At 41.9% G+C, this 21,067-nt stretch overlaps 2 protein-coding genes across 3 annotated transcripts in view; one reads left to right on the top strand and one right to left on the bottom strand.

Moving 5' to 3' along the window:
- The window catches only part of METTL25 (methyltransferase like 25), a gene marked incomplete at its 5' end in the record, with an annotated part of 42,876 nt that extends 30,910 nt beyond the window's left edge, over window positions 1-11,966 (bottom strand). For both annotated transcript variants that reach the window (XM_082241001.1, XM_082241002.1), the window contains 3 exons: window positions 4,000-4,106; window positions 8,294-8,458; window positions 11,678-11,966. In XM_082241001.1, the coding sequence (XP_082097127.1) occupies window positions 4,000-4,106; window positions 8,294-8,458; window positions 11,678-11,966 (561 nt within the window). The remainder of the gene's footprint in view (window positions 1-3,999; window positions 4,107-8,293; window positions 8,459-11,677) is intronic.
- A 259-nt stretch (window positions 11,967-12,225) lies between these two features.
- On the top strand, window positions 12,226-16,917 carry CCDC59 (coiled-coil domain containing 59). The gene is made up of 4 exons (XM_082241044.1): window positions 12,226-12,366; window positions 14,323-14,548; window positions 15,576-15,675; window positions 16,582-16,917. Exons 1-4 carry the CDS (start codon window positions 12,228-12,230, stop codon window positions 16,741-16,743), a joined length of 627 nt encoding a protein of 208 aa, XP_082097170.1. The 5' UTR covers window positions 12,226-12,227; the 3' UTR covers window positions 16,744-16,917.
- Window positions 16,918-21,067: the final 4,150 nt, after the last annotated feature.

Genomic DNA, 21,067 nt, shown 5'->3' with positions numbered 1-21,067 from the left:
TATGGGTGGTGGCGCAATGGGTTATGTCCAACCACTGATGCACACAATGGCCCAGAACATGCAAACAGGGAGTCGCCAGTATTTGAAAAGGTATAATTCATCACTGCCTTGCTTTTAAAACCTAGCAGACTACCCGCATGTTCTGGAAGTGTTGGTAAATGCCAAAGAACATTTACAAACACAAGCATATGGTATACATGATTTTGTCTTTGAAATGTACCGTTAGAAAACCAGCCTGGGGGGGGGGGAGTCTCTATCATTCAACAAGTTGCAGTTTCTCATTTACGAAAAAGATTGTTCCCAGATAGGAGCCAGAAAAGGCAATCATTTGCTACAGCAGGACAATTCATTCTTAAAGACACTTCAAGTCTTAACAGTTCAAGTAAGGTTCTATTTGCATAGACCATTATGAGATTGCATCTTCTGCCCAAATAAGACCTAACTATATGCTCTCCAAATGTATAAGCTTTGGGAGGAATTAAATGAGCACAAGCATTTCAGCTTCCTTCCGCTCCTTCCTCTATGTGCTGTTCTGGACGTTCTCCCAACACACACACCCTGAGCCAACACGGATGGAGAGGGGGGACAATGCACTAGCAGAATTCCTTGTGCAGGCTTCCACCAGGCTTCCTTGGTTGAATCCGGCCCTATGAGTAGAGAAGGGAACCAAAGAACTGCACGGCTGGCCGTGCCCTCAACATCATGAATGGCTATCGCTCTGTTTCCTGGATTTCCACACCATCCATGAGAAGTTGCTTATTCAAAAGCTTTCCTGATTCAAACATCAGTACCAAGGTACAACTATCCAACGTACAACTAAGGTAAAGGTAAAGGACCCCTGGACAGTTAAGTCCAGTCAAAAGTGACTATGGGGTTACAGTGCTCACCTCACTTTCAGGCTGAGGAAGCCGGCGTTTGTCCACAGACAGCCTTCCAGCTCATGTGGCCAGCATGACTAAACCGCTTCTGGCACGACATAACACTGAGATGGAAACCAGAGCGCATGGAAATGCTATTACCTTCCTGCCACAGCGGTACCTATTTATCTACTTGCGCTTTTGAACTGCTAGGTTGGCAGGAGATGGGACTGAGCAACGGGAGCTCACTCCGTCGTGGGGATTTGAACCACCGACCTTCCGATCGGCAAACCCAAGAGGCTCAGTGGTTTAGACCACAGCGCCACCCGCGTCCCTTCAAACTGCATCAGAGTCAGTGCCATGCATGATATCGGGGATGGGCCTAGCAACACAGTCCACAACCTCCTTCTCCACGTGGAGAATTGGGTAGGACTATTGTTGGTGGGCCGTGCAATTACATACTAGCAAAACCTATTGTGTTACAGGGTGCATTGCTAATTGCTAGTGTGGTGCATAGTCACACAATCCTCCCTAACCCTGTATATCACTGGGAGCAGCGTGGGAATAACCAGGGGGGGTGTGGCAACCAGGCGGCTTTGATTAACTAATGAAATGGGCTTAAAGATATCCATTTATGGGTCCTGATACTATTCTTGCCTCTTGTTTATTAGCTTGCATCTGCACTAACTAAGCCAGGAGGTCCTTTCCAAAATACGTCAAACTACATGTAAAACAACAACTTGACTTGGTCCCAACACAATTCAATGCTATTGTAGAGAAAAGGTTTTATATTTCTTTTAGATTATGCCTCTGTGCAATATTAAAAACTATTACAACGATTTTCTTCATCTAAAACAGGGATGAAGAACCTGTGGCCCTCCAGATGTTGTGAAAACTATAATTCCATGATCTCTGAACACTGGCTACGAGTGATGGGAGTTGGAAACCAACAACATCCAGAGGACCACAGGATCCCTTTTTTTAATCTCAAGGCATCCAAAATGCAGCCATTCTTAAAATAGACAATGAACTTGATTTTTTTGTGTCTGTAAAAACCGGTTGATTAACTTCGAAAGTAATAGTTTTCAAAATAAGTATGCCGGTATGCACTTTAGTTTCGCTCTACAACCAACCACCATACCATCACAGTATCTTCTACCACCCATTATACATCGCAGGTAAAAAGTTGAAACTAAGGGCAGAGACTGGAGTCTCTTAAAAAGAACCCTCTTAAAAAGATATGTACTGTTGTAAACCATGTGTTTGTGTTTTTCATAGCGCTACACTTTAATTATATTTGGCATACTTTTATGAGAAGGGCTGAAAAGAATCCAATATAAAAAGTCTCTCCTAAAGTCTTGCATTTTTTCCATTAACTAAAACCAGGGAGTGCTTTTATCCACCCCACCCCCCATATTTATTCCAGTGTAACCAAAAGGCCATTTGGGGGTATTAGGGATTTGCAATTCTGAGCAAACAATGCAATATTACAATGCATTGATTGACTAAAACGTTTAATCATAAACAGCCTCTATTTTACAATACAATGCAAATACCTTTATTGGCATTCCAAGTCTCTATTTTATATTCAGTGCAAATTGTGGAACGTCTGGGTTACAATTAAGACTGTAAGAACAGCCTTCTGGGTCAGGCCAGTGGCCCATCTAATCCACCATCCTGCTCTCACAGTGGCCAATCAGGTGCCTGTGGGAAACCGAAAGCACAAGAGCGCTCTCCCCTCCTGTGGTTTCCAGCAACTGGTATTCAGAAGCATTCCTGCCTCTATCAGTGAAGGGAGAGAATAGACGTTATGGATGGTGGCCATCAAAAGCCCTCTCCTCCATGCATTTATCTAATCCTCCTCAAGCCATGTAGGCTGGTGGCCGTCACTGCCTCTCGTAGGAGTGACTTCCAGAGTTTAGCTATGCACATAGCAGTCAACGTTTCCCTTTTCTAAAGGGAAATTCCCTTATTCCGAATAGGGTTCCTTGCAAGAAAAGGGGAAAGTTGACAGCTATGACTATGTGCTGTGTGAAAAAGTGCTTTCTCCGGATTCTTCCAACGTTCTGCTTCAAGGGATTGCCCACAAATTCTAGCTTTATGAAAGAGGGAGAAAAACTTTTCTCTACCCACTTTCTCCAGGCCAGGCTTAATTTTATAAACTTCTACCGTGTCACTTCTTACTTGCCTATTCTCTAAACCAGGCACCCCCAAACTCGGCCCTCCAGCTGTTTTGGGACTACAACTCCCATCATCCCTAGCTAAAAGGACCAGGAGTCAGGGATGATGGGAACTGTAGTCCCAAAACAGCTGGAGGGCCGAGTTTGGGGATGCCTGCTCTAAACCAAAAAGTCCCAAACACTGCATCCTGTCCTCATAGGGGAGTCTCTTCAACCCCCTGAACATTTTGGTTGCCCTTTTCTGAACCTTTTCCAACTCTGCAATTACTGCAATCAGATGTCAAACTACACAGACAGTTGTCTAATCTTACAGTGCAAAGCTATACACACTTCAGAGCAGACGTATGTAGGGTTGCGCTGAAACAAAATATCTCAACAGAACAATGTAATAAAATCAAGTTAAAATATCAATCACGATAACCAGGAATGCCAGGAACTGGTATTGATGGTCAGGGATATGCATGGGGAAACAGGTACATTTTCAATCGCCATAGGAAACATCCCAGGGTCAGAGCCCACACAGCCTATTCCTGACTTGGAAGTCCCCTGTACACCAGTGGACAGTCATGGGAGTAGCAGTATTGCCTACGGTTCTTCTGCCTGTGGGAGTGCATGTTGAGTCCAAAGTCCCTTCCCTTTAACAGTCCCCAAATATTCAACAGGCTCCTGAAAGCACAAGAACTATACCTAAGCTTACCTGTTTTCTAGCTGGACTACTGTACTCTGTCCATGGTCCTGATGTCTAGTTTTTACACCCACATTTCTGGCTTCTGACTCTTGTTGAAGTGTTTGATCAAACCTGCAGAGAACTGAATCTAAAATCAATGGTTTCTTGATCGCATTTATTATCCCTAAGGGGCTGGAGCTAGTCCATGGGTCTTTGTTTTAAAGTCCAAAACTGGACCAAGTATGACTTTACTTTTTAAAATAAGTACACAATATGAAATCATAAGAATTCTTACCTGGTTTAGGCCATAATACTTTGCAATGCCGTCTACTAACTCCGACATCAGCTGCACTTCATGTGACTTCTTATTGTTCATGAAGTCATCTGTTTTAATCTTTACTTCTGATCGACACAAAATGCAATTAAATTAGAAGGGTTTGATTTTTTTAAAGAAAATGCACAACCAATTATACACCAATTCTGAACAGCTGATTTTACTGATTCTTATCAGTAAATATCAGTTTTGCTTACGACCAATTGATTGTCATTAAATAAATTAGATAATTCAAAATAATAAGAACTAAAACTTGTTAATAAAAACTAATGTCAGTGACACCCCACATTGGGCCATTTTGTTGGAAAGTGTTCGCCATGTTGATTTGTTACTTTTTTTCAAATTATTTTTATTATAACAAGAGAGGGGAAATTTCCAATACAAACAGGAGAAAATAACAAAAAAGCATTAAGATCCTATGCAATGAAAACCAGCAGGAGAAGACAAAACGGTTACTAAGGAATTCTCATGCAGACTTGCTAAATTAAAAATTAAAGAATGAAGGAATGAGGAGTTAACATCATTGTTTCCCAATGATACTAGTAATCCATCTTGAGGCTTGAGGCTGTACTTTTAAACATGTGGCAGTATAGTCAAGAGTTGTCATCATACAGCAGATTTTATCAGCTCACAAAAAAATTAATACTGACAAACAAAATTCAAAGAAGGCAGAAGCCAGCCATGTCATTTTTGTGTTATCAAATTTTGATGTAGTCAAAAGAAAAGATCGATTAAAGTTTAGGTTTCCCATAAACGTTGGCTGGGATCCAACAAGATGCATGCAGAAAGAGGCCCCTGAATTTTCTCAAAAGCTGCTTAGGGAATGTTATCAAAGCTGGATTCAAAGGCTGCTGTTGGGAAGGAAAACCAGAAATCCCTACACAAAATGCATGCAGAAGTATCTCCTGCTGGCACAACAGGCTTTTTCAATCCTGGCTATTCAGCTGGAATAATTTTTGAAGCGTGTATTACTGAAGATCTTTCATTTAAAGAAATCACATACAATAGGACAGCAAATATTATATTTGCATTAAATGCACTGCTAACCACTGCAATACCCCCACATAATTGTATGTGCATTCATCCATAGTGGCAAGGCACACTACAGTCACTTACATAATTATGTTAGTAACAGTAATATGCTGAAATGCTCCTCCTCAAGTTCATTGTTTTTTAGATTAAAGGCACTTACCAGATGCTTTAAAATTAATTATTGCTTACCTAGCTGATTTCACAAAGTCTGAAAGAGCACCGAACTCCTTTTTTATAATTTTTATTAAATTTTCTGTTTTACAACTTCAAATACTCATTTTACATCCTTAAGATATCAATGACTTCCCTTCCTCTCCTTCCATGGTTCATTTTATATATCTTAAATCCCTGCATATTTTACCAAAAAACTATACTAACCAGTTTTTCATTATTGCATTCATCAAAACTTATTTGCACTGTTGAATTTATCTTAATGCTGCCAGCGTTTTCAGCTGTACACAATTATTTTCCATATACAGTGGAACCTCTACTCATAACCACAATCTGTTCCGGAGGCCTGTCCAGAAGTCAAAACGGGTCGCTGGGAGAGGCGCTGTTGAACGCAGGTGGTGATTGCCCGCTTCTGCGCATGCACAAACGGCAGCAAACCCACCAGTTACTTCCCAGTTTGCCACAGACATTGGGCGAAATGGACGCGAGTGGAAGCGGACGTAAGAATAGGTTTGACTGTATTCAATAAACTTTTTCCAATCTTCTTTAAACGTATGTTCTTCTTGTTCTCTTATTCTATACGTTAAGTCTGCAAGTTGTGCATATTCTGTTAACTTGAGTTGCCACTCTTCTTTGGTTGGGACCTCTAAAGAGCACTGAACTTTTGATCGGAAAGCAGCCAATAATGTTATGTCTGTAAGGTGAAATAGTAACACCAAATATCATGCTCAAATATGATTTCCTTCAGTACAGGGAAATCCCAACTCCTAATTGTTTAAAATACAAATAATGGATACTTGAAGGAAACAGTTTAAAGATGCTTTGGTAGCAGAAGCCTCTCAAAAGCTTAAGCACTCCATAGCACCATTGATGTTTCATGAGGCCAATGCTCTTCTGAGATATACAAACAGCTGCAATTTAATTTTAAGAGGGAAAAAGACACTTTTGTAAATGTAATGCTAGAAGTGGGTAGCATGCTTCAAAGTTATTTTGGTTATTTCTGAAGCAGACTGTGTAGCTCTTCAAAGCAGTATCTCTGACATATTTTTCTTTTTATGTTGATAAGGAAAATCATAAAAACCAGATGAAAGAATTTCGAGAACAATATGTTTGAATGCTATAACATTCCTCTCTTTGGGCACATTTCTTTGTCGAAAAATGCAATTTGTTCAAGAACATTTCTCAACAGTTAACAGATGTGCCTCTTTTCTGAAATACAGAAATGAATCTAGGAATGTCTGGAAAACATTCTACATTTAAAGGTCCCAGTGATCATACAAAAAGACCATATTACAACCCCGAAGTTGGGTATTTGGCCTCACCAGGTGACTGCCAAGCAATTCTATTCAACTTAATAGGTTTCTTTTAATGTTGTTAAATACAAGGAACTTATTCTGGATTCAGTTTTGTTCTTTTTTTACAGTTTCAGATTATATTACAATTATGTGCCCCATTTATAATGGTTGTGAGTTTTGTATCTACTATGCAAGTTTTAGGACACTGAGATAGGAAGAAAGTCAGCAGCTGTAAAACATAAAGCAAGGTAAAGTGGTCCCAATTGCCAAGTGGCAGCTAAAATTTGAGTGTGAAGTTGAAAACGAAGGACCTAGATGTAAGAAGCACTAAATGTGATATTATTATGGCTGCCCTCCTGGACCATGCGACTAACTATGCTGGCTCAGTGTGGCTATGATTTCTTTCATTTTTTTGAGCAGTAGCTCCCAGTTTTGAAACTTGAGTTTTGAAACTTACAGGATTTCCAAAAGCCATTTGATATGTGAAATTCAGAGAGAACTCTTCGAAGAAAAGAAACAAGATGTTCTGCCGGGAATATATAAGAAATCACACACGGCCAAGCGTATGAGTAATAAACAAAAATTTGAACACTATTGTTGCAAAAAAAGAAAAAAAATGTAGGATTCCCCAGTAATGATGTTTGAAGAGATGACTGGGATTGCATTTGTATGCACTTACCTGGAAGCAGGGACCTTCCTTTTCAATGTGTGTGTGTGTGTGTGTGAACTTAGTTATGGTGAATCTGGGTGGAGAAAATAAATGATTTTTTAAACTAAACAAAAAAAAATCAATTTTTTTAAAAATGCTTTTGGAGGAAAAATCTTTCTAAAGATAGTTTTCTATTGAAGTTACATTATAGTCCAAAGGCTATAAGGAAATAAGGATTTGTTTTTAATTATGTAGCATGAGGCTTTACTGTACTGAGAGCCAGTGTGGTGTAGTGGTTAAGAGCGGTAGTCACGTAATCTGGGTAACCGGGTTCGCGTCTCCGCTCCTCCACATGCAGCTGCTGGGTGACCTTGGGCCAGTCACACTTCTGTGAAGTCTCTCAGCCCCACTCACCTCACAGAGTGTTTGTTGTGGGGGAGGAAGGGAAAGGAGAATGTTAGCCGCTTTGAGACTCCTGAAGGGGAGTGAAAGGCGGGATATCAAATCCAAACTCTTCTTCTTCTTCTTCTACATGCAATATAATTTTTTTATATAACTGTAAAAACTACTCTGAAAATTTATTATACCAAAAATGAAACCTTCATCTGGTTGTAAATATTAAGATTATATCCGCAAGGATGAGCCTTTCTGTAAAAAAATAATTTAAATCAAGTTGTACTGACCAGTGATTTCAATCAATTTGATTTCAATCAAATCCACCCTGTGGTGAATCAAGTGCTTTTGTCTCTTTATTAACTTGCCTTCGGATCACCTCATGTGTTGTGTTGTGCATACTCCCTACTCGTTCCTCCTCCACCAAACCAGATGCTTGTCCCTTCTCTCCAACTTTGGAAGATGTTCTCCCTTCATGAAGCCTCCTAAATGCGCCAGAAGAGCTCTACCTGGGAGCAGGCCTAGCCTCACGTAACACAGTGGGACAGTGAGTAGAGATATATATACAGGATTGTGCTACATGTAAGTTTTAAAGATTTCTGAATTGCTTAGAAAAGAAATCCAGAATGTCATAACACATGTAAACAAGAATAGGTGAATAGGAAGGAGAAAGCTTTAAGGATATATAAAAATAGATTCCAAGATTATAACTTACCTGACCTTGGCTGCTGTGTCCTTTCTAGTGCTTCTAGCATCTGTTCTAAGGAGATACACACGCCAAGGTTTGGCATGGAGTAATATTTAGCAGCAAGAGCAAAAGCCTGCACGTTGATCAGCCTCTGAGAATTTTCACAGAAAATGTTGTAAAACTCACAGCTATCTGTAAAAAAGAGAAGGAAATACAATTAATTTTGTAATTAACTGTAGAAGCATAACTCCTTTACTCTAAATCTTAATGCAATTCAACAAAAACTGGATACCCACAAATAGATATTGTCACCTCACCTTTCGCACATCACACTATGGATTCTGATAACTGGAGACAAGAGTCACATTGAGACTGCTAGAAAATGTGTGTGTGTGTGTGTGTGTGTGTGTGTGTGTGTGTGGCATATGCCTAACTAGCCATTATGTAACCTTAACACATAAAATGCCCTTTTGTGATGAAATTGCATATATATTTGTTTCTGCCTTTGGGGGGCGGGTTAAAAACCAGCTAGATCCAGTTCACACTGAGTTAACCTGTAGTTTCAATTTACAGTTATGGCAGGAGCTCCTACAATACCAGCTGGAACAAAACAGAAATCAACTGTGTCAATAACTGTTAAGGATTGCTGCTTTCTAGTCTTTTCGAGGTTGTTCCTTTCCTTTTGCAAGCGAAAATTTGAAAACTGAAGAGTGGGGGGGGGAGATATGGGAGTGGGCGATCTCTGCTCAAAAACAAAAGCAGACTTCTTTCACCCATGGTAGAAATGTTCAGCAGTTTGGGGGGGGGGGAGTAAAAAAAAATCTGCATTTATTTACAGCAGTTCTATTCAGCTCATCCTTCAGAAACCTCCGAATGGCTTAAATGAGATTTTCAAGTACTGTATTTTCATTTTAAAAGTACCTAAAATATATAGGCACGGTACAGACTTTAAATAATAGAACAGTGCCTGCCAACAAGCTCAGAAATAGGTGAGGTGCAAAAGAAAAAAAAATATGGATGGCCAGGGGAGAGGAAAAGAAGCTCCTGGGAGAGGAGCCAAATGGCAATTGGTCCTGGCACTAACCAGATGTGCATATAATATGACCTCACACCCATTTTTTGGTTTGGAAATACACAAAGCCGGCTTCTCCCACTTGAGAACTTTCCTGTCTTCAGGTAAAGCAGCTTATGGTGCTGCTGCAAGAGAGAGTAAGTGGCTAAAGTTGACGTTTCTCCACCTACCGCTATCTGAGAAAATGAGAATAAGATTTATCTAAATTTATAATCTGGCAGAATTAGGATGGGCTGCACAATGCGAAAGCAGTAGCAACACACTAAATAGCACATGCTGAGGAAAATGCTGATGTCTGGCTGTCAAGTCAGCTATCTAGAAACCCAATGATATTTTATCTGCAGCCGGATATCAACATTTTTATACACTCACTGTAAATCTATATGCATGCTCAGGAAGGAGTTTAGTAGTCATTGACTGAATGGAAGGTTGCATGGGAACCCTTGAGTTCCATTAATGGAAATAAAGTAGAGATATAAATGTCATAAAATAATTTAATCTCCTCTGGACGCAAGAAATATGTGATTAGTCTGCAAATTTGATTCCATTAGTTTAAGACTGCAAATCAGAATCCAGAATTTCTTTCCTGCCCTAAGTAAAATGTAGCATAGCAAAGCTAGGATTACTGGCAACTACTGCAATTGTGAAAGATCACCAGTTTTATCCAGAAATATCTGGGTACATTTTACATTTCATGGCTCCACTGCTTACAGCTTACCATGCTCCAACACTATGTTTTCTTAGATAATTGGTTAAAACAATGTTTCCAATACTAATATTATTGTTCTGGTTAACTTCCCCCTCCCAGTACTGTTCCCTTTGTGGTTATGTTTTATTATGTTGTTACATTGTTTAAAATGTTACCATTGAAAAAACATTTAAAAATATTATTTCAAATAGTTAATTTCAATTATAATAAATACATATGTTATATAGTCTCACAGGGGTTCCCAAACTGTGATTTGAGAGCTTTACTCAGGGGGTTTGCAGCATCTCTGTGGATTTGTGGTTGAAGATGGGAAAAATCAACATTCGTATTGATTTTTAAATTGTATCTTTATTGCTTCTTTTATATTGATTTTTAATTGTGTTCTACGAAATTCAAACTGTAACACAATAAAAATACAAGAAACAAAAGAAGCAATAAATATACCATTTAAAAATTACACAGCATCTGCCACATTATACAAAAGGACAGAAAACTATTAAGTGGTGTGACAAGACGATAATGTAGTGTTGCCTTATGTCCTCTTTTTCCCCATAGGTCCTCTTTTTCCAGGACAAGTCCTCTTTCCCCATATGTCCTCTTTTTCCAGGACACATCCTCTTTTTCATGGGTATGTAAAATGAGAGCCATCATAGGAATCCACGGTTAAAAGCAGAAGTCGGCAAATGTGTCCGCTTCTTTGGTCTTCAAACTATGGGAACCCTACAACTTCAAGTTGTCCACGGTGGTGGGGAGTTTGGGAACCAATGTGCCTAAATAAATTCAAATGTCTCATTGCAAGCAATGCCGTTCTTTGCACAAATATATCATGTACGTGGCTTCTTGGCCTTTGGGCTAAGATCAAGTGTAGTAAATATATCATACAGATATCTGACTGTATAAGCATCTAACTGCAATTCAACGTTTCCTTTCCTTTATGTTAAGATCATAGATAAATAATGGGTTCTTTCTGTAAGCCGCCTTGAGTTCACTTGTTGGAAGAAGGTGGGGCACAGAGATCTGTAAACAAATAATAAAATACAGTGGTACCTTGGTTCTCAAACGCCTTGGTACTCAAACTTGGAACCTAAACACTGCAAACCTGGGAGTAAGTGTTCCGGTTTGCGAACATGCTCTGTTTTGAGTGCTACACTTCTGTTTTGAGTGTTATGCCAAGGTCTGTCTGTTTTTCCTATTTATATTGTGTTTTTGTGGCTTTTTGGTTTTGTTTCTGGGACTGTGTGGAACCCAGTTCACCTACTGATAGATTGATTGTGTGACTGCAGTACATTGTTTATTGCTCTCATTTTATGGTCTCGTTAGATAGTAAAATCCACGTTAAATTGCTGTTTGGGGGGTTGTTTTTAAAAGTCTGGAACAGATTAATCCGTTTTGCATTACTTTCTATGGGAAAGCAACTGTGCCTCGGTTTTGGAATGCTTTGGATTTGGAACGGACTTCCGGAAAGGACTAAGTTTGAGAACCAAGGTACCACTGCAATAAAATAAATATAAAATTAAAATATAAAATAAAGTAAATAAAAGGCAAACGCTTTTGCTAATAGCCAGTGGAGACCCCCGCCCCCGCCCACGTGCGCTGCGGGCCGCCTTCTAAGCAGCGTGGAGGCGCTTACCGGCGGCCTCCTCCAGGGGGCGCTGCAGAGGCGGCTCCTCCAGGAGCTGCTGAAGCCTCTCTCCGCTCAGCGCTTCCAGCACCGCCTCCGGGGGAAGCGCCACCATCTTCTCCCACAGGCCGCGAGTGTAGAAGTCCACCGTGTGGGCCCGGCACAGCGAAAGCATCCGTCCCAGGAAGCGCGCCACCGCCCGCAGCCGCGCAACCACCGTCTCCGCCGGCAGCTCCGGGGGAAGAGGGCGGTTCGGCCCGGGGACCGGCGCGGAAGCCTCGCGGACGCGCCGCGACATCGCCGGCGGGGGGAACGGATGGAGCCGAGCTGCTCAGGCGTCAAAGGAAGGGCTCGGCGCTCGATTGGGAGAGCCTGTCCGTCTCCTAGGACGCCCGTTCGCTCTCGAATGCCCTGTCCAGGCTAAGCGAATCGAGCACCGACAGAAAGGCCAGCGATTTCTCTTCATCAGGGATAAGGGCGACTGCCGCGGCCGAAGAGAAGCGGGTCGCCGGTTGGATGACGTCATCGGCGCGCGGCGAAGCCGAGCGGAAGTTGGCAGATGGCGCCTGTAGCGAGGAAGAGAGAGGCGCCGGGCTCCGAGAAAGATGCTGCGGTGGAGAAGAAGTCGCAGGTTCGCCCCGGTCGGAAACGGCAGTGGAGGAAAGACCCGCGTCTGGTGCGAGGGAGCGTCCGGGAGGGTAAGGCCAGCCAGGAAGGAGCTGAAGGCGGGGGGAGGGGGGGCGGTCGTTCCTCCTATACTGGCCCCCTTCCATTGCCTTTAAGCTTCAATTTATAAACACTGGGCGATAAGCAGCTAAGTCGTACTCTGAATAGACCCATTGGAATCAATGGTGCACGTTGAATAATTATTATTATTATTTCTACCCTGCCCTTCTGGCTGGGTTTCCCCAGCCACTCTGGGCGGCTCCCAACAGAATATTAAAAACACAATACAATGGTGCCTCAGGTTAAGTACTTAATTCGTTCCGGAGGTCCGTTCTTAACCTGAAACTGTTCTTAACCTGAAGCACCATTTTAGCTAATGGGGTCTCCCACTGCCACCACTCCGCCGGAGCACGATTTCTGTTCTCATCCTGAAGCAAAGTTCTTAACCTGAAGCACTATTTCTGGGTTAGCGGAGTCTGTTACCTAAAGCGTATGTAATCTGAGGTACCACTGTAAAACCTCAAATATTAAAAACGTCCCTAAACCTTCAGATGTCTTCTAAAAGTCAGAAGAATGTGGCTAAGTTTGGATATCCATTTTGCTCAGGGTTTAGGCCTGGCTTTGGCGCAGAAGCTGCTTTGGCTGCCATGCATTTGGTTGTCACTAGAGGTAGGAAAATGCATCCTTGTTCGTTCTCCTCGACCTCCCCTGGCAGCTTTCGATACCATTGACTGTGGTATCGTTCTGGCCGTCTTGAGTTAGGGGTGTGTGGTACTTCTGGATCTACTGCTGTTGCCTGCAAGTGGCTTCGGTGGCGCAGAGTGCCTTCCGTCAGCTTCTGCTGGTGGCCCATCCTGGACAAGGAGAGCCTCACTATTGCTGTCTATGCTCTGGTATCCTCTAGCTTAGACTCTTGCAACACGTTCTACATAGGGCTGCCACTGAAGGCAGTTCAGAAACTTCCACTGGTGCAGAGTTTGGCGTCCAGGTTGCTCACTGGTCCTAGACAGTTTAAGCATCTTACAACTGTTCCTGGCCTGACTGCCCTGGCTGCAGATTTGTTTCTGGGCCCAATTCAAAGTGCTGGTCTTGACCTATAAAGCCTTAAACTGCCCAGGGCTGTAATTATCTCAAGCACCGCCTTTCCCCATATGACCCGGTCCAGACCCTGCAAACATCTTTGTGTGCCTTCTCCACAAGAGGTCTGGAAGGTGCCAGTACCAACTGGGCCTTTTCTGCAGTGGCTCTCCATTTGTGGAGTGCTGTCCCAGGGAGCCTCACTTGGTGTGTTCATTACGTATCTTTAGGTACCAGGCAAAAATGTTTTTTTAATAACCAGGCCTTGGGCTAATTAATATTCTGTCACCTTTAAAATGGGTTTGTGTGAACCACCCTGCAGTCTTTGGATGAAGAATGGTATACAAATTTAATAAATAATAATAAGATTAACCACAAAATGTGACATCCTGGCAAAACATTTTATTTAAACATTGTTCACTTAGAAGTGAGCTTTGCGGGGCTCATAGCTTAGGCTGCAGTCCTAACCCTACTCACCTTGGAGTTCAGTTGGACTTGCTTCTGGGTAGACACAGTTAGGACCTTAGGCTTACTAAGGGCTGTTAAGTATAAAGTTTGACCTTACCTACCTGTCCAACAAGGTCTTCCATCAGTTTGCAAAGGAAGAGACAGTGATCACATTCACATATCACAGGAAACTAGCTATAACTTAGTAAGACCATGTGAAAGCAAGGGCTCCCAGAGACGAGTTTGCAGAAAGGGTGGAGAGCAAGGTTACGTTCTTTTACATGAGCAAGTCAGCTTGCTCAACATTCGAGTTGACCCTATTAACTACAGTTCTTCAAGAGAAGATGGAGCATTATTTCAAAGATTATCTGGAAGAAACATTAGTAAAAGAGAGTGTTATGTTATAACATTTGTAGTTTTAATCATACTTTTTTCTTATTCCACATCTTTTTTGGTGTCTATAGGACAGGGTTTTGCCTTTTGGAGAAAGCAAAAGATCCAACGTGACTACAAGAAATTGCTTAAAAAGGAAAGCAATGCCAATCCTCAGAAGAACATTGGGTACAAAGAAGATTACCCAGAACACCTGAAGCATCTTTACTTAGCTGAAGAGGAAATGCTTAAGAAACAACGGAAGCCTAGGAATTTTCGCCCTCCTATACCAAAAGAAGAGGAAATTGCAACCACAAAGTAAGAAACCTTTTGGGAACTGCTTTTATCCTATAATTCCTTTTTAAAGGTGAGCCTAGGTTATTCTTCTAGCAGGTGTTTTCACAGCATTTTAGTTCCATTCAGGGTAATCTTTCATTTCCCAAGTTTAGTTCAGTGAAAAAGGTAGCAACTAGCAGTAACGGCATATAAAATAGTTCAGCTATTTTAGGATTTGGGTCAAATTATAGTAAATTGTCCTAAGGGATGTGGGTGGCGCTGTGGGTTAAACCACTGTGCCACTTGGGCTTGCCGATCGAAAGGTCGGCAGTTCAAATCCCCGCGACGGGGTGAGCTCCCGTTGCTCAGTCCCAGCTCCTGCCAACCTAGCAGTTCGAAAGCACAAAGTGCAAGTAGATAAATTCCTACCTCCAGCAGGAAGGTAAACAGCGTTTCTGTGCGCTGCTCTGGTTCCCCCAGAAGCAGCTTAGTCATGCTGGCCACATGTCTGCGGAAAAACTGTCTGCGGAAGTGGACAAACACCAGCTCCCTCGGCCTGTAAAGCGAGATGAGTGCTGCAACCCAAGAGTCCCTGACCACGTTTGCTGAGGTTGATAGGAACTGTAAGGCACCACATTGGTACATAGAATAAATACATAGAATAAATGTGGGGAATAAAGTTATGGTACATATAAGGAAGTTACATGATTACATATGCATTTTTCTTAATAGTTGCAAACCACTTTTCAAACATAATAGATCTCAAGCAGCTCAAAATAGTTAAATCAGATTTATAGGTCGATGATAATTGCTCTGAACATGATAGATGCAAAATAGCAGACAATGCTGGCTATCTGAAAGGTGGTGTTGGCAAAAGCAGTTCTGTAGGTCAGATGAGCAATAGACTCCTTTCCCCAGCACAGCCCTGTTGTTGTTGCTGCACTTTTCCAAATGGTATTGAGAGGACCATTGAAAGCACTGAATCAGAATTGCAAACTTTACACGAATAGTATAATTGCATTAATCGAAAATCAATACTTTTACTCACTGGTTTGTTTGTCTAATGCAGGTGCAACACGGTTCATCGAAAATTTAAAACAAAAACCTCAAACCAGAAAGCAAAAGAAGAATATGAGAAAATAAAAGCCGAACGAGAGAAGAAAAAAGAGGTAAGTCTTAAAGTCTTAAGTTTCTCACAGAAAGTTAGCACTTTAGAGAGTGGGAAGAGGTGAGAGTTAATCAACAAGGGTTTTGTTTTATTCCCTGGCACTGAAGTTGATGTGGGCAACTTCTTTTGTCTTATAGCTCATGATAATTTTATGTAACTCACTCTATATATTGTTGGAAAGGGATCCAGCAGTCTGGTTTTTTTATAATACAATTATTAATACCAATCTTTCAAATACTGAATTATATAATTTAAAGTGGCCCCCTGCATGCTATACTTGATGGTTTCATGATTTTCTTTATTTCTGCATTCCAAAATCTTACTAGTTTCAATTACATTCTGGTCATAATCATAATCCCTTATACAACAACTGCAATATTAATAGTTTCTGTTTGTGTTGAAACATTAAATGATTAATAAAACTGTAAATGAGGAACTCAAAACTATATCCTTGTTCTTTCTGTGTGGCAATTATTCTGTCCATGGTGTTTCTTCCTGTCCTTGTAAGATGCTATGTCTTTCTCCCCCCTCCCCCTGATTATTGCTCTCATCAGTCATGCCCAAGAGATCCACCAGTCTGATGTCTTCTCAAACAGGTGCACTGTAGTCCTAACCATGAAGAAAAATGCAATAACATAAGCAAATGTGCTTTCCCCTCTGTATCAGAAAGACAATAGAAAGACAACCTTGGACTTTGTCATTAGATAGGTAACTGTGTTGATTACTTATTTTTCATACTAAAAACATTGGAACAAATGAAGGAGGTATCATGGACAAATATTTTTAGATATCACCATTTATTTTCCTAGCATATATACCTGTAAAAAGATATTTGCAACTTTAATTTCTTTAAAGGTATGAAAGTCATACTTCTTTTAATTACTTGGGTATTTCTTTATTATTTCAGGCAGCCATAAAAAGAAGAGAAGAAATAGAAAAAGCTCAAAAGCTCTACAAACAGAGGAAAATGGAAGCTTATAAAATTTTAAGTAAAAAGACAAGAAAAGGACAGCCAAATCTAAACTTACAAATGGAGTACCTCCTTCAGAAAATACAGAAAAACCCATAAACTCTTGTTTTTTTATTACAGGTGCAAACAAAAATGAGCCTTTAAGATGATAAAACTTGTTATCCCTCCTCAATATTGGAAAACCTGATATTAAAGAATTGGCTCTTGGGAAAGTGTACAAAATTATGATGAAAGTATTTTGAGGGTACCAGAATAAAATCTGTTTTCAAACTATCTGAACTTGCAAATCTGGGTATCATATTTTTCTAGTAGTATTTTAAAATAAATACATGTATCTGCATTAGACCAGCAGTGGTCTAATTTTAGCTAAAATCTCTGAATTCTTGTGGTCTTGGTTTTTTCCCCATCCAGCTGTTACTTCACCTGTGTTCTTAGAATGGGCATCACACTGTTTACCACAACAAACACGAGACTATTCCTGATTCAATCTCACTTAGTACCGTATTTTTCGCCCTATAGGACGCACTTTTTCCCCTCCAAAAATGAAGGGGAAATCTGGGTGCGTCCTATGGGGCGAATGCAGGCTTTTGCTGAAGCCTGGAGAGCGAGAGGGGTCGGTGCGCACCGACCCCTCTCGCTCTCCAGGCTTCAGGAAGCTATCCCAAGTCTTGCAAGCCCGGCAGGATGTACCGCGGGCTCGCAAGGCTTGCGGGCAGCAGCCTGCACCCAAAAGCTGGGGACAGTGGGGAGGTGAAGCGCCGCCACCCCGCTATTCCCCGACCTGATCGGGAGGCTGGCGGGGGGAGAAGCAAGGCTGCTTCTCCCCCCCCCCAGCCCCACAAGCTCGGGGGATAGGGGGATGGCGAAGTGCCGCCATCCCGCTATTCCCTGACGTGATCTGAAGGCTGGGGGGGGGGGGGAGAAGCAAGCCTGCTTCCCCCCCCCGCCAGCCCCACAAGCTCGGGGAATAGTGGGATGGCGAAGCGCCGCCATCCCGCTATTCCCCGACCCGATCTGGAGGCTGGGGTGGGAGAAGCAAGCCTGCTTCTCCCCCCTCCGCCAGCCCCACAAGCTCAGGGGATAGGGGGATGGCGAAGCGCCACCATCCCGCTATTCCCCAACCCGATCTGGAGGCTGGGGGTGGGAGAAGCAAGCCTGCTTCTCCCCCCCGCCAGCCCCACAAGCTCGCGGGATAGCGGGCCAAGCTGTCCCTGGAGGCAGAAGAGGGAGACGGAGCGCTCCGTCTCCCTCTTCTAGCTTGGGATGGTTGCGCAAAGCCTCTGCAGGGCAGCGCAGTGCGCTGCCCCACAGAGGCTTGGGAGGCTGTCCCTGAAGGCAGAAGAGGGAGACGAAGTGCTCCGTCTCCCTCTTCTAGTTTGGGGATGGCTGCGCAAACCTGGGGGGAAATCAATTTTTCCCCCTTGATTTCCCCCCCCCAAAAAAAATAGGTGCGTCCTATGGGCCGGAGCGTCCTATAGGGCGAAAAATACGGTATATAATTGTTGGAAGTGTGATTAATGGACGGAGGTACTGATATTTTATTACATTAATGAATAGCTGCACTACCGTCAAGTACTAACTCATAACGAAAAGCCTGGTTGACACTAGTTTTATTGGGAAGCAAAGCAATATGTATTGATTTTAAGATAATGAAAAGTGGTTTTGTCAATAGCAGAATCAAAGAAGATAGGTACATAAGCAGAGTCAATCCATGGAATGATTTTTCTTCTTTTGCTGTATGATGCTCTTACACAAATGTAACATCTTAATCCTGTGTATCCTCCTTCCAAGTCAGTCTTGGGCCCTGCAACACTTTGGTTGTGCAATGATAGATGACACATATGGAGATACACGTCTCTAATGCCAGGTTTGATCACTGAAGCTCACTGTTGTCAATGCAATAAAAAGCAATATGAAGCAGCCCTTATATTGGGGAGATTAAAATACTTTTTTAAAAAAATGAAAATGCTTTGTTTCTGCCTTTTTCTTCCATTTGGCTAACACAGGCCTGGAGTGTTAAATTTCATGTGTGTTTTAAGTTTTACCCATGGATCATAGGTGGGACACAACCACACACACACCTTGTAATCAGACTGTCTCGCCAGAGTGGTGCATACCCTGGTTATCTCCCGCTTGGACTACTGCAATGTGCTCTATGTGGGGCTACCTTTGAATGTGACCTGGAAACTACAACTAATCCAGAATGCAGGAGCTGGACTGGTGACTGGGAGTGGCTGTCGAAACCACATAACACCTACATTGACTCCCAGTACATTTCCGGGCACAATTCAAGGTATTGGTGTTGACCTTTAAAGCCATAAATGGCCTCCGCCCTGAATACCTGAAGGAGCGTCTCCACCCCCAGCATTCAGCTCAGACACTGAAGTCCAGCGCCGAGGGCCTTCTGGTGGTTCCCTCTCTGTGAGAAATAAGGTTATAGGGAACCAGGCAGAGGGCCTTCTCTGTGGTGGTGCCCGCCCTGTGGAACGCCCTCCACTCAGATCTCAAAGAAATAAACAACTATCTGATGTTTAGAAGACATCTGAAGGGAGCCCTGTTTAGGGAAGCTTTTAATGTTTGATGTTTTATTGTGTTTTTAATATTCTGTTGGAAGCCGCCCAGAGTGGCTGGAGAGGCCCAGCCAGATAGGCAGGGTATAAGTAATAATAGTAATAATAATAATCATCAGTGCTTTTTTCTGGGGGTATGCAGGGGTACACATACTCCCGAAACATTTTGTTAATCTCCGTATTTTTGTCCGTTTACTGAATTTATTTTTCCCGTTTTGATCTATAAAATGGTGATTTTCTTGAGTCAAAATGAGAGTACCTCTAAACATTTTTTTTAGGAAAAAAGCACTGATATATAAAATAATAAACAACAACAAAATTATTATTGCAAGGCTTGTATGGTGAAAAGGAGATGTGAGCTGGGGATTTGCCTCTGTGCCTTGCTGTATGTAGAGGATATATGCTTAAAACTTGAATGAGCTAATACATTGCGTTTCTCTTGCATCTGTTGTTGTTGGTCAACTGTGAAATTAATTGTATGATAACTTGTATGACACCTAATGGCAGATTTATCTGATACAGAAATAGTAATTCTAACTACGAATATAGATTTTTAAATACCATTTGAGTGGTGTGTTAGGTGTACTGTGTTGCAAAATTCACCCAGCGTTCCTTTAGAATTGTAGAGTTGGAACGAATCCAAAGGGTCATTTAATCCAACCTCTGCAACATGGGCATAGCCAGGGGAGCAGCTGCCGCCCACCAACTCAACAAATAAAACTACCTAACTAACTGACCAATCGAGTTGCAGATAACTTGGTTCTGTCCACCCCCAACAAAAGTCCCACCTGCCCTAACATAAATCCTGTCTATGCCCATGTCCTGCAGTGCAGGAATCCTGCCCATAGCCATCCCTGGGTGGGCTCAAAGCACTCACTGACCCCTTGTACCACTGGGGGCTAAGGGAAAGCTCCTTTTTCAGAAGTGTATATTAGGAAAAATTGTATACTAAAATGCATCAGGACTTTTTTTAAAAAAATGAAGCAGGAAAAATGAGAAACGGAGAAAGAGAAATTACCAGATTTGTCCATCCCTAGCTGCAAAAAGCAACCATTTACTAATTTATTTAAATAGATTTTCACAGTTACAATAGCTCCTTGCAAAGATGGTCTACTGCAGTAAAACTTTAAAATGTGCCTATCCTGTTTTAGGGAGGAAGTGAGACTATTTCAGCTTGCTTGTTCCTGCTTTAAATGTAGCATAATTGCTTTTCAGAAGCTTTTGGTTTTTATCCCTTATCATTGAAACCCCACTGGGTGGCGGCATGGAGCTGAAATTCAGCAGCAAGAATACATGGGTGCCTGATCGTTCAATAGAACAGATAAAATCATAGTTAAAAAGATCCGGTGCTATTTGAAGACCTGGTGTGATTTCAAGAGCTTACAATCTTAGGGGAAAGAAATACATTTTTAAAGCATTGCCCAGGAAAGCATTTATCAACCAGAAATTTCAGTTTTAGGTCCTTGAGGCAGCAATCCTGTACACAGTTGCCCAGGCATAAATCCTATTGAACTCAGTAGGACTAAACATCTGAGTAATGGCCTACAGTGTAATCCCTAACCATGCCTACTGAGAAGTAAGCTTACTCCCCGGTAAATGAGGTTAGGATTATAGCCTTCATTTTTATTGGTACCCGGAGCAGATATTCAAGGAGAACTGAGCTTCAAGGGGGAAGAGGAATCAGAAAAAATACCCCCCTCTATTTCTGCCATGATCCTCTGCTGAATTTGAGCTCATTTGTCCGAAATGTAGCTTATCTTCCCCACCCCATAATGCTTTACTAGTATTTTCCACTGCTAATTGAAAAATTAGTTATTTAGTCATTTTTTAATGTGTGACAGCAAAATAAAAGT

This window comes from Podarcis vaucheri (assembly GCF_965113315.1).
Source record: "Podarcis vaucheri genome assembly, chromosome: 10".
Classification (NCBI taxonomy): domain Eukaryota; kingdom Metazoa; phylum Chordata; class Lepidosauria; order Squamata; family Lacertidae; genus Podarcis; species Podarcis vaucheri.
The sequence above is the reverse complement of the archived record's forward strand: the minus strand, read 5'-3'. Positions and strand labels throughout refer to the sequence as shown.

Bases quoted from the DNA above. Each gene is read 5' to 3' on its own strand.
- CCDC59 (XM_082241044.1), top strand. From the start codon at position 12,228: ATGGCGCCTGTAGCGAGGAAGAGAGAGGCGCCGGGCTCCGAGAAAGAT. The intron at 12,367-14,322 runs GTAAGGCCAGCC...TGGTGTCTATAG, and splicing joins GCGAGGGAGCGTCCGGGAGG to GACAGGGTTTTGCCTTTTGG. The intron at 15,676-16,581 runs GTAAGTCTTAAA...TTATTATTTCAG, and splicing joins AACGAGAGAAGAAAAAAGAG to GCAGCCATAAAAAGAAGAGA.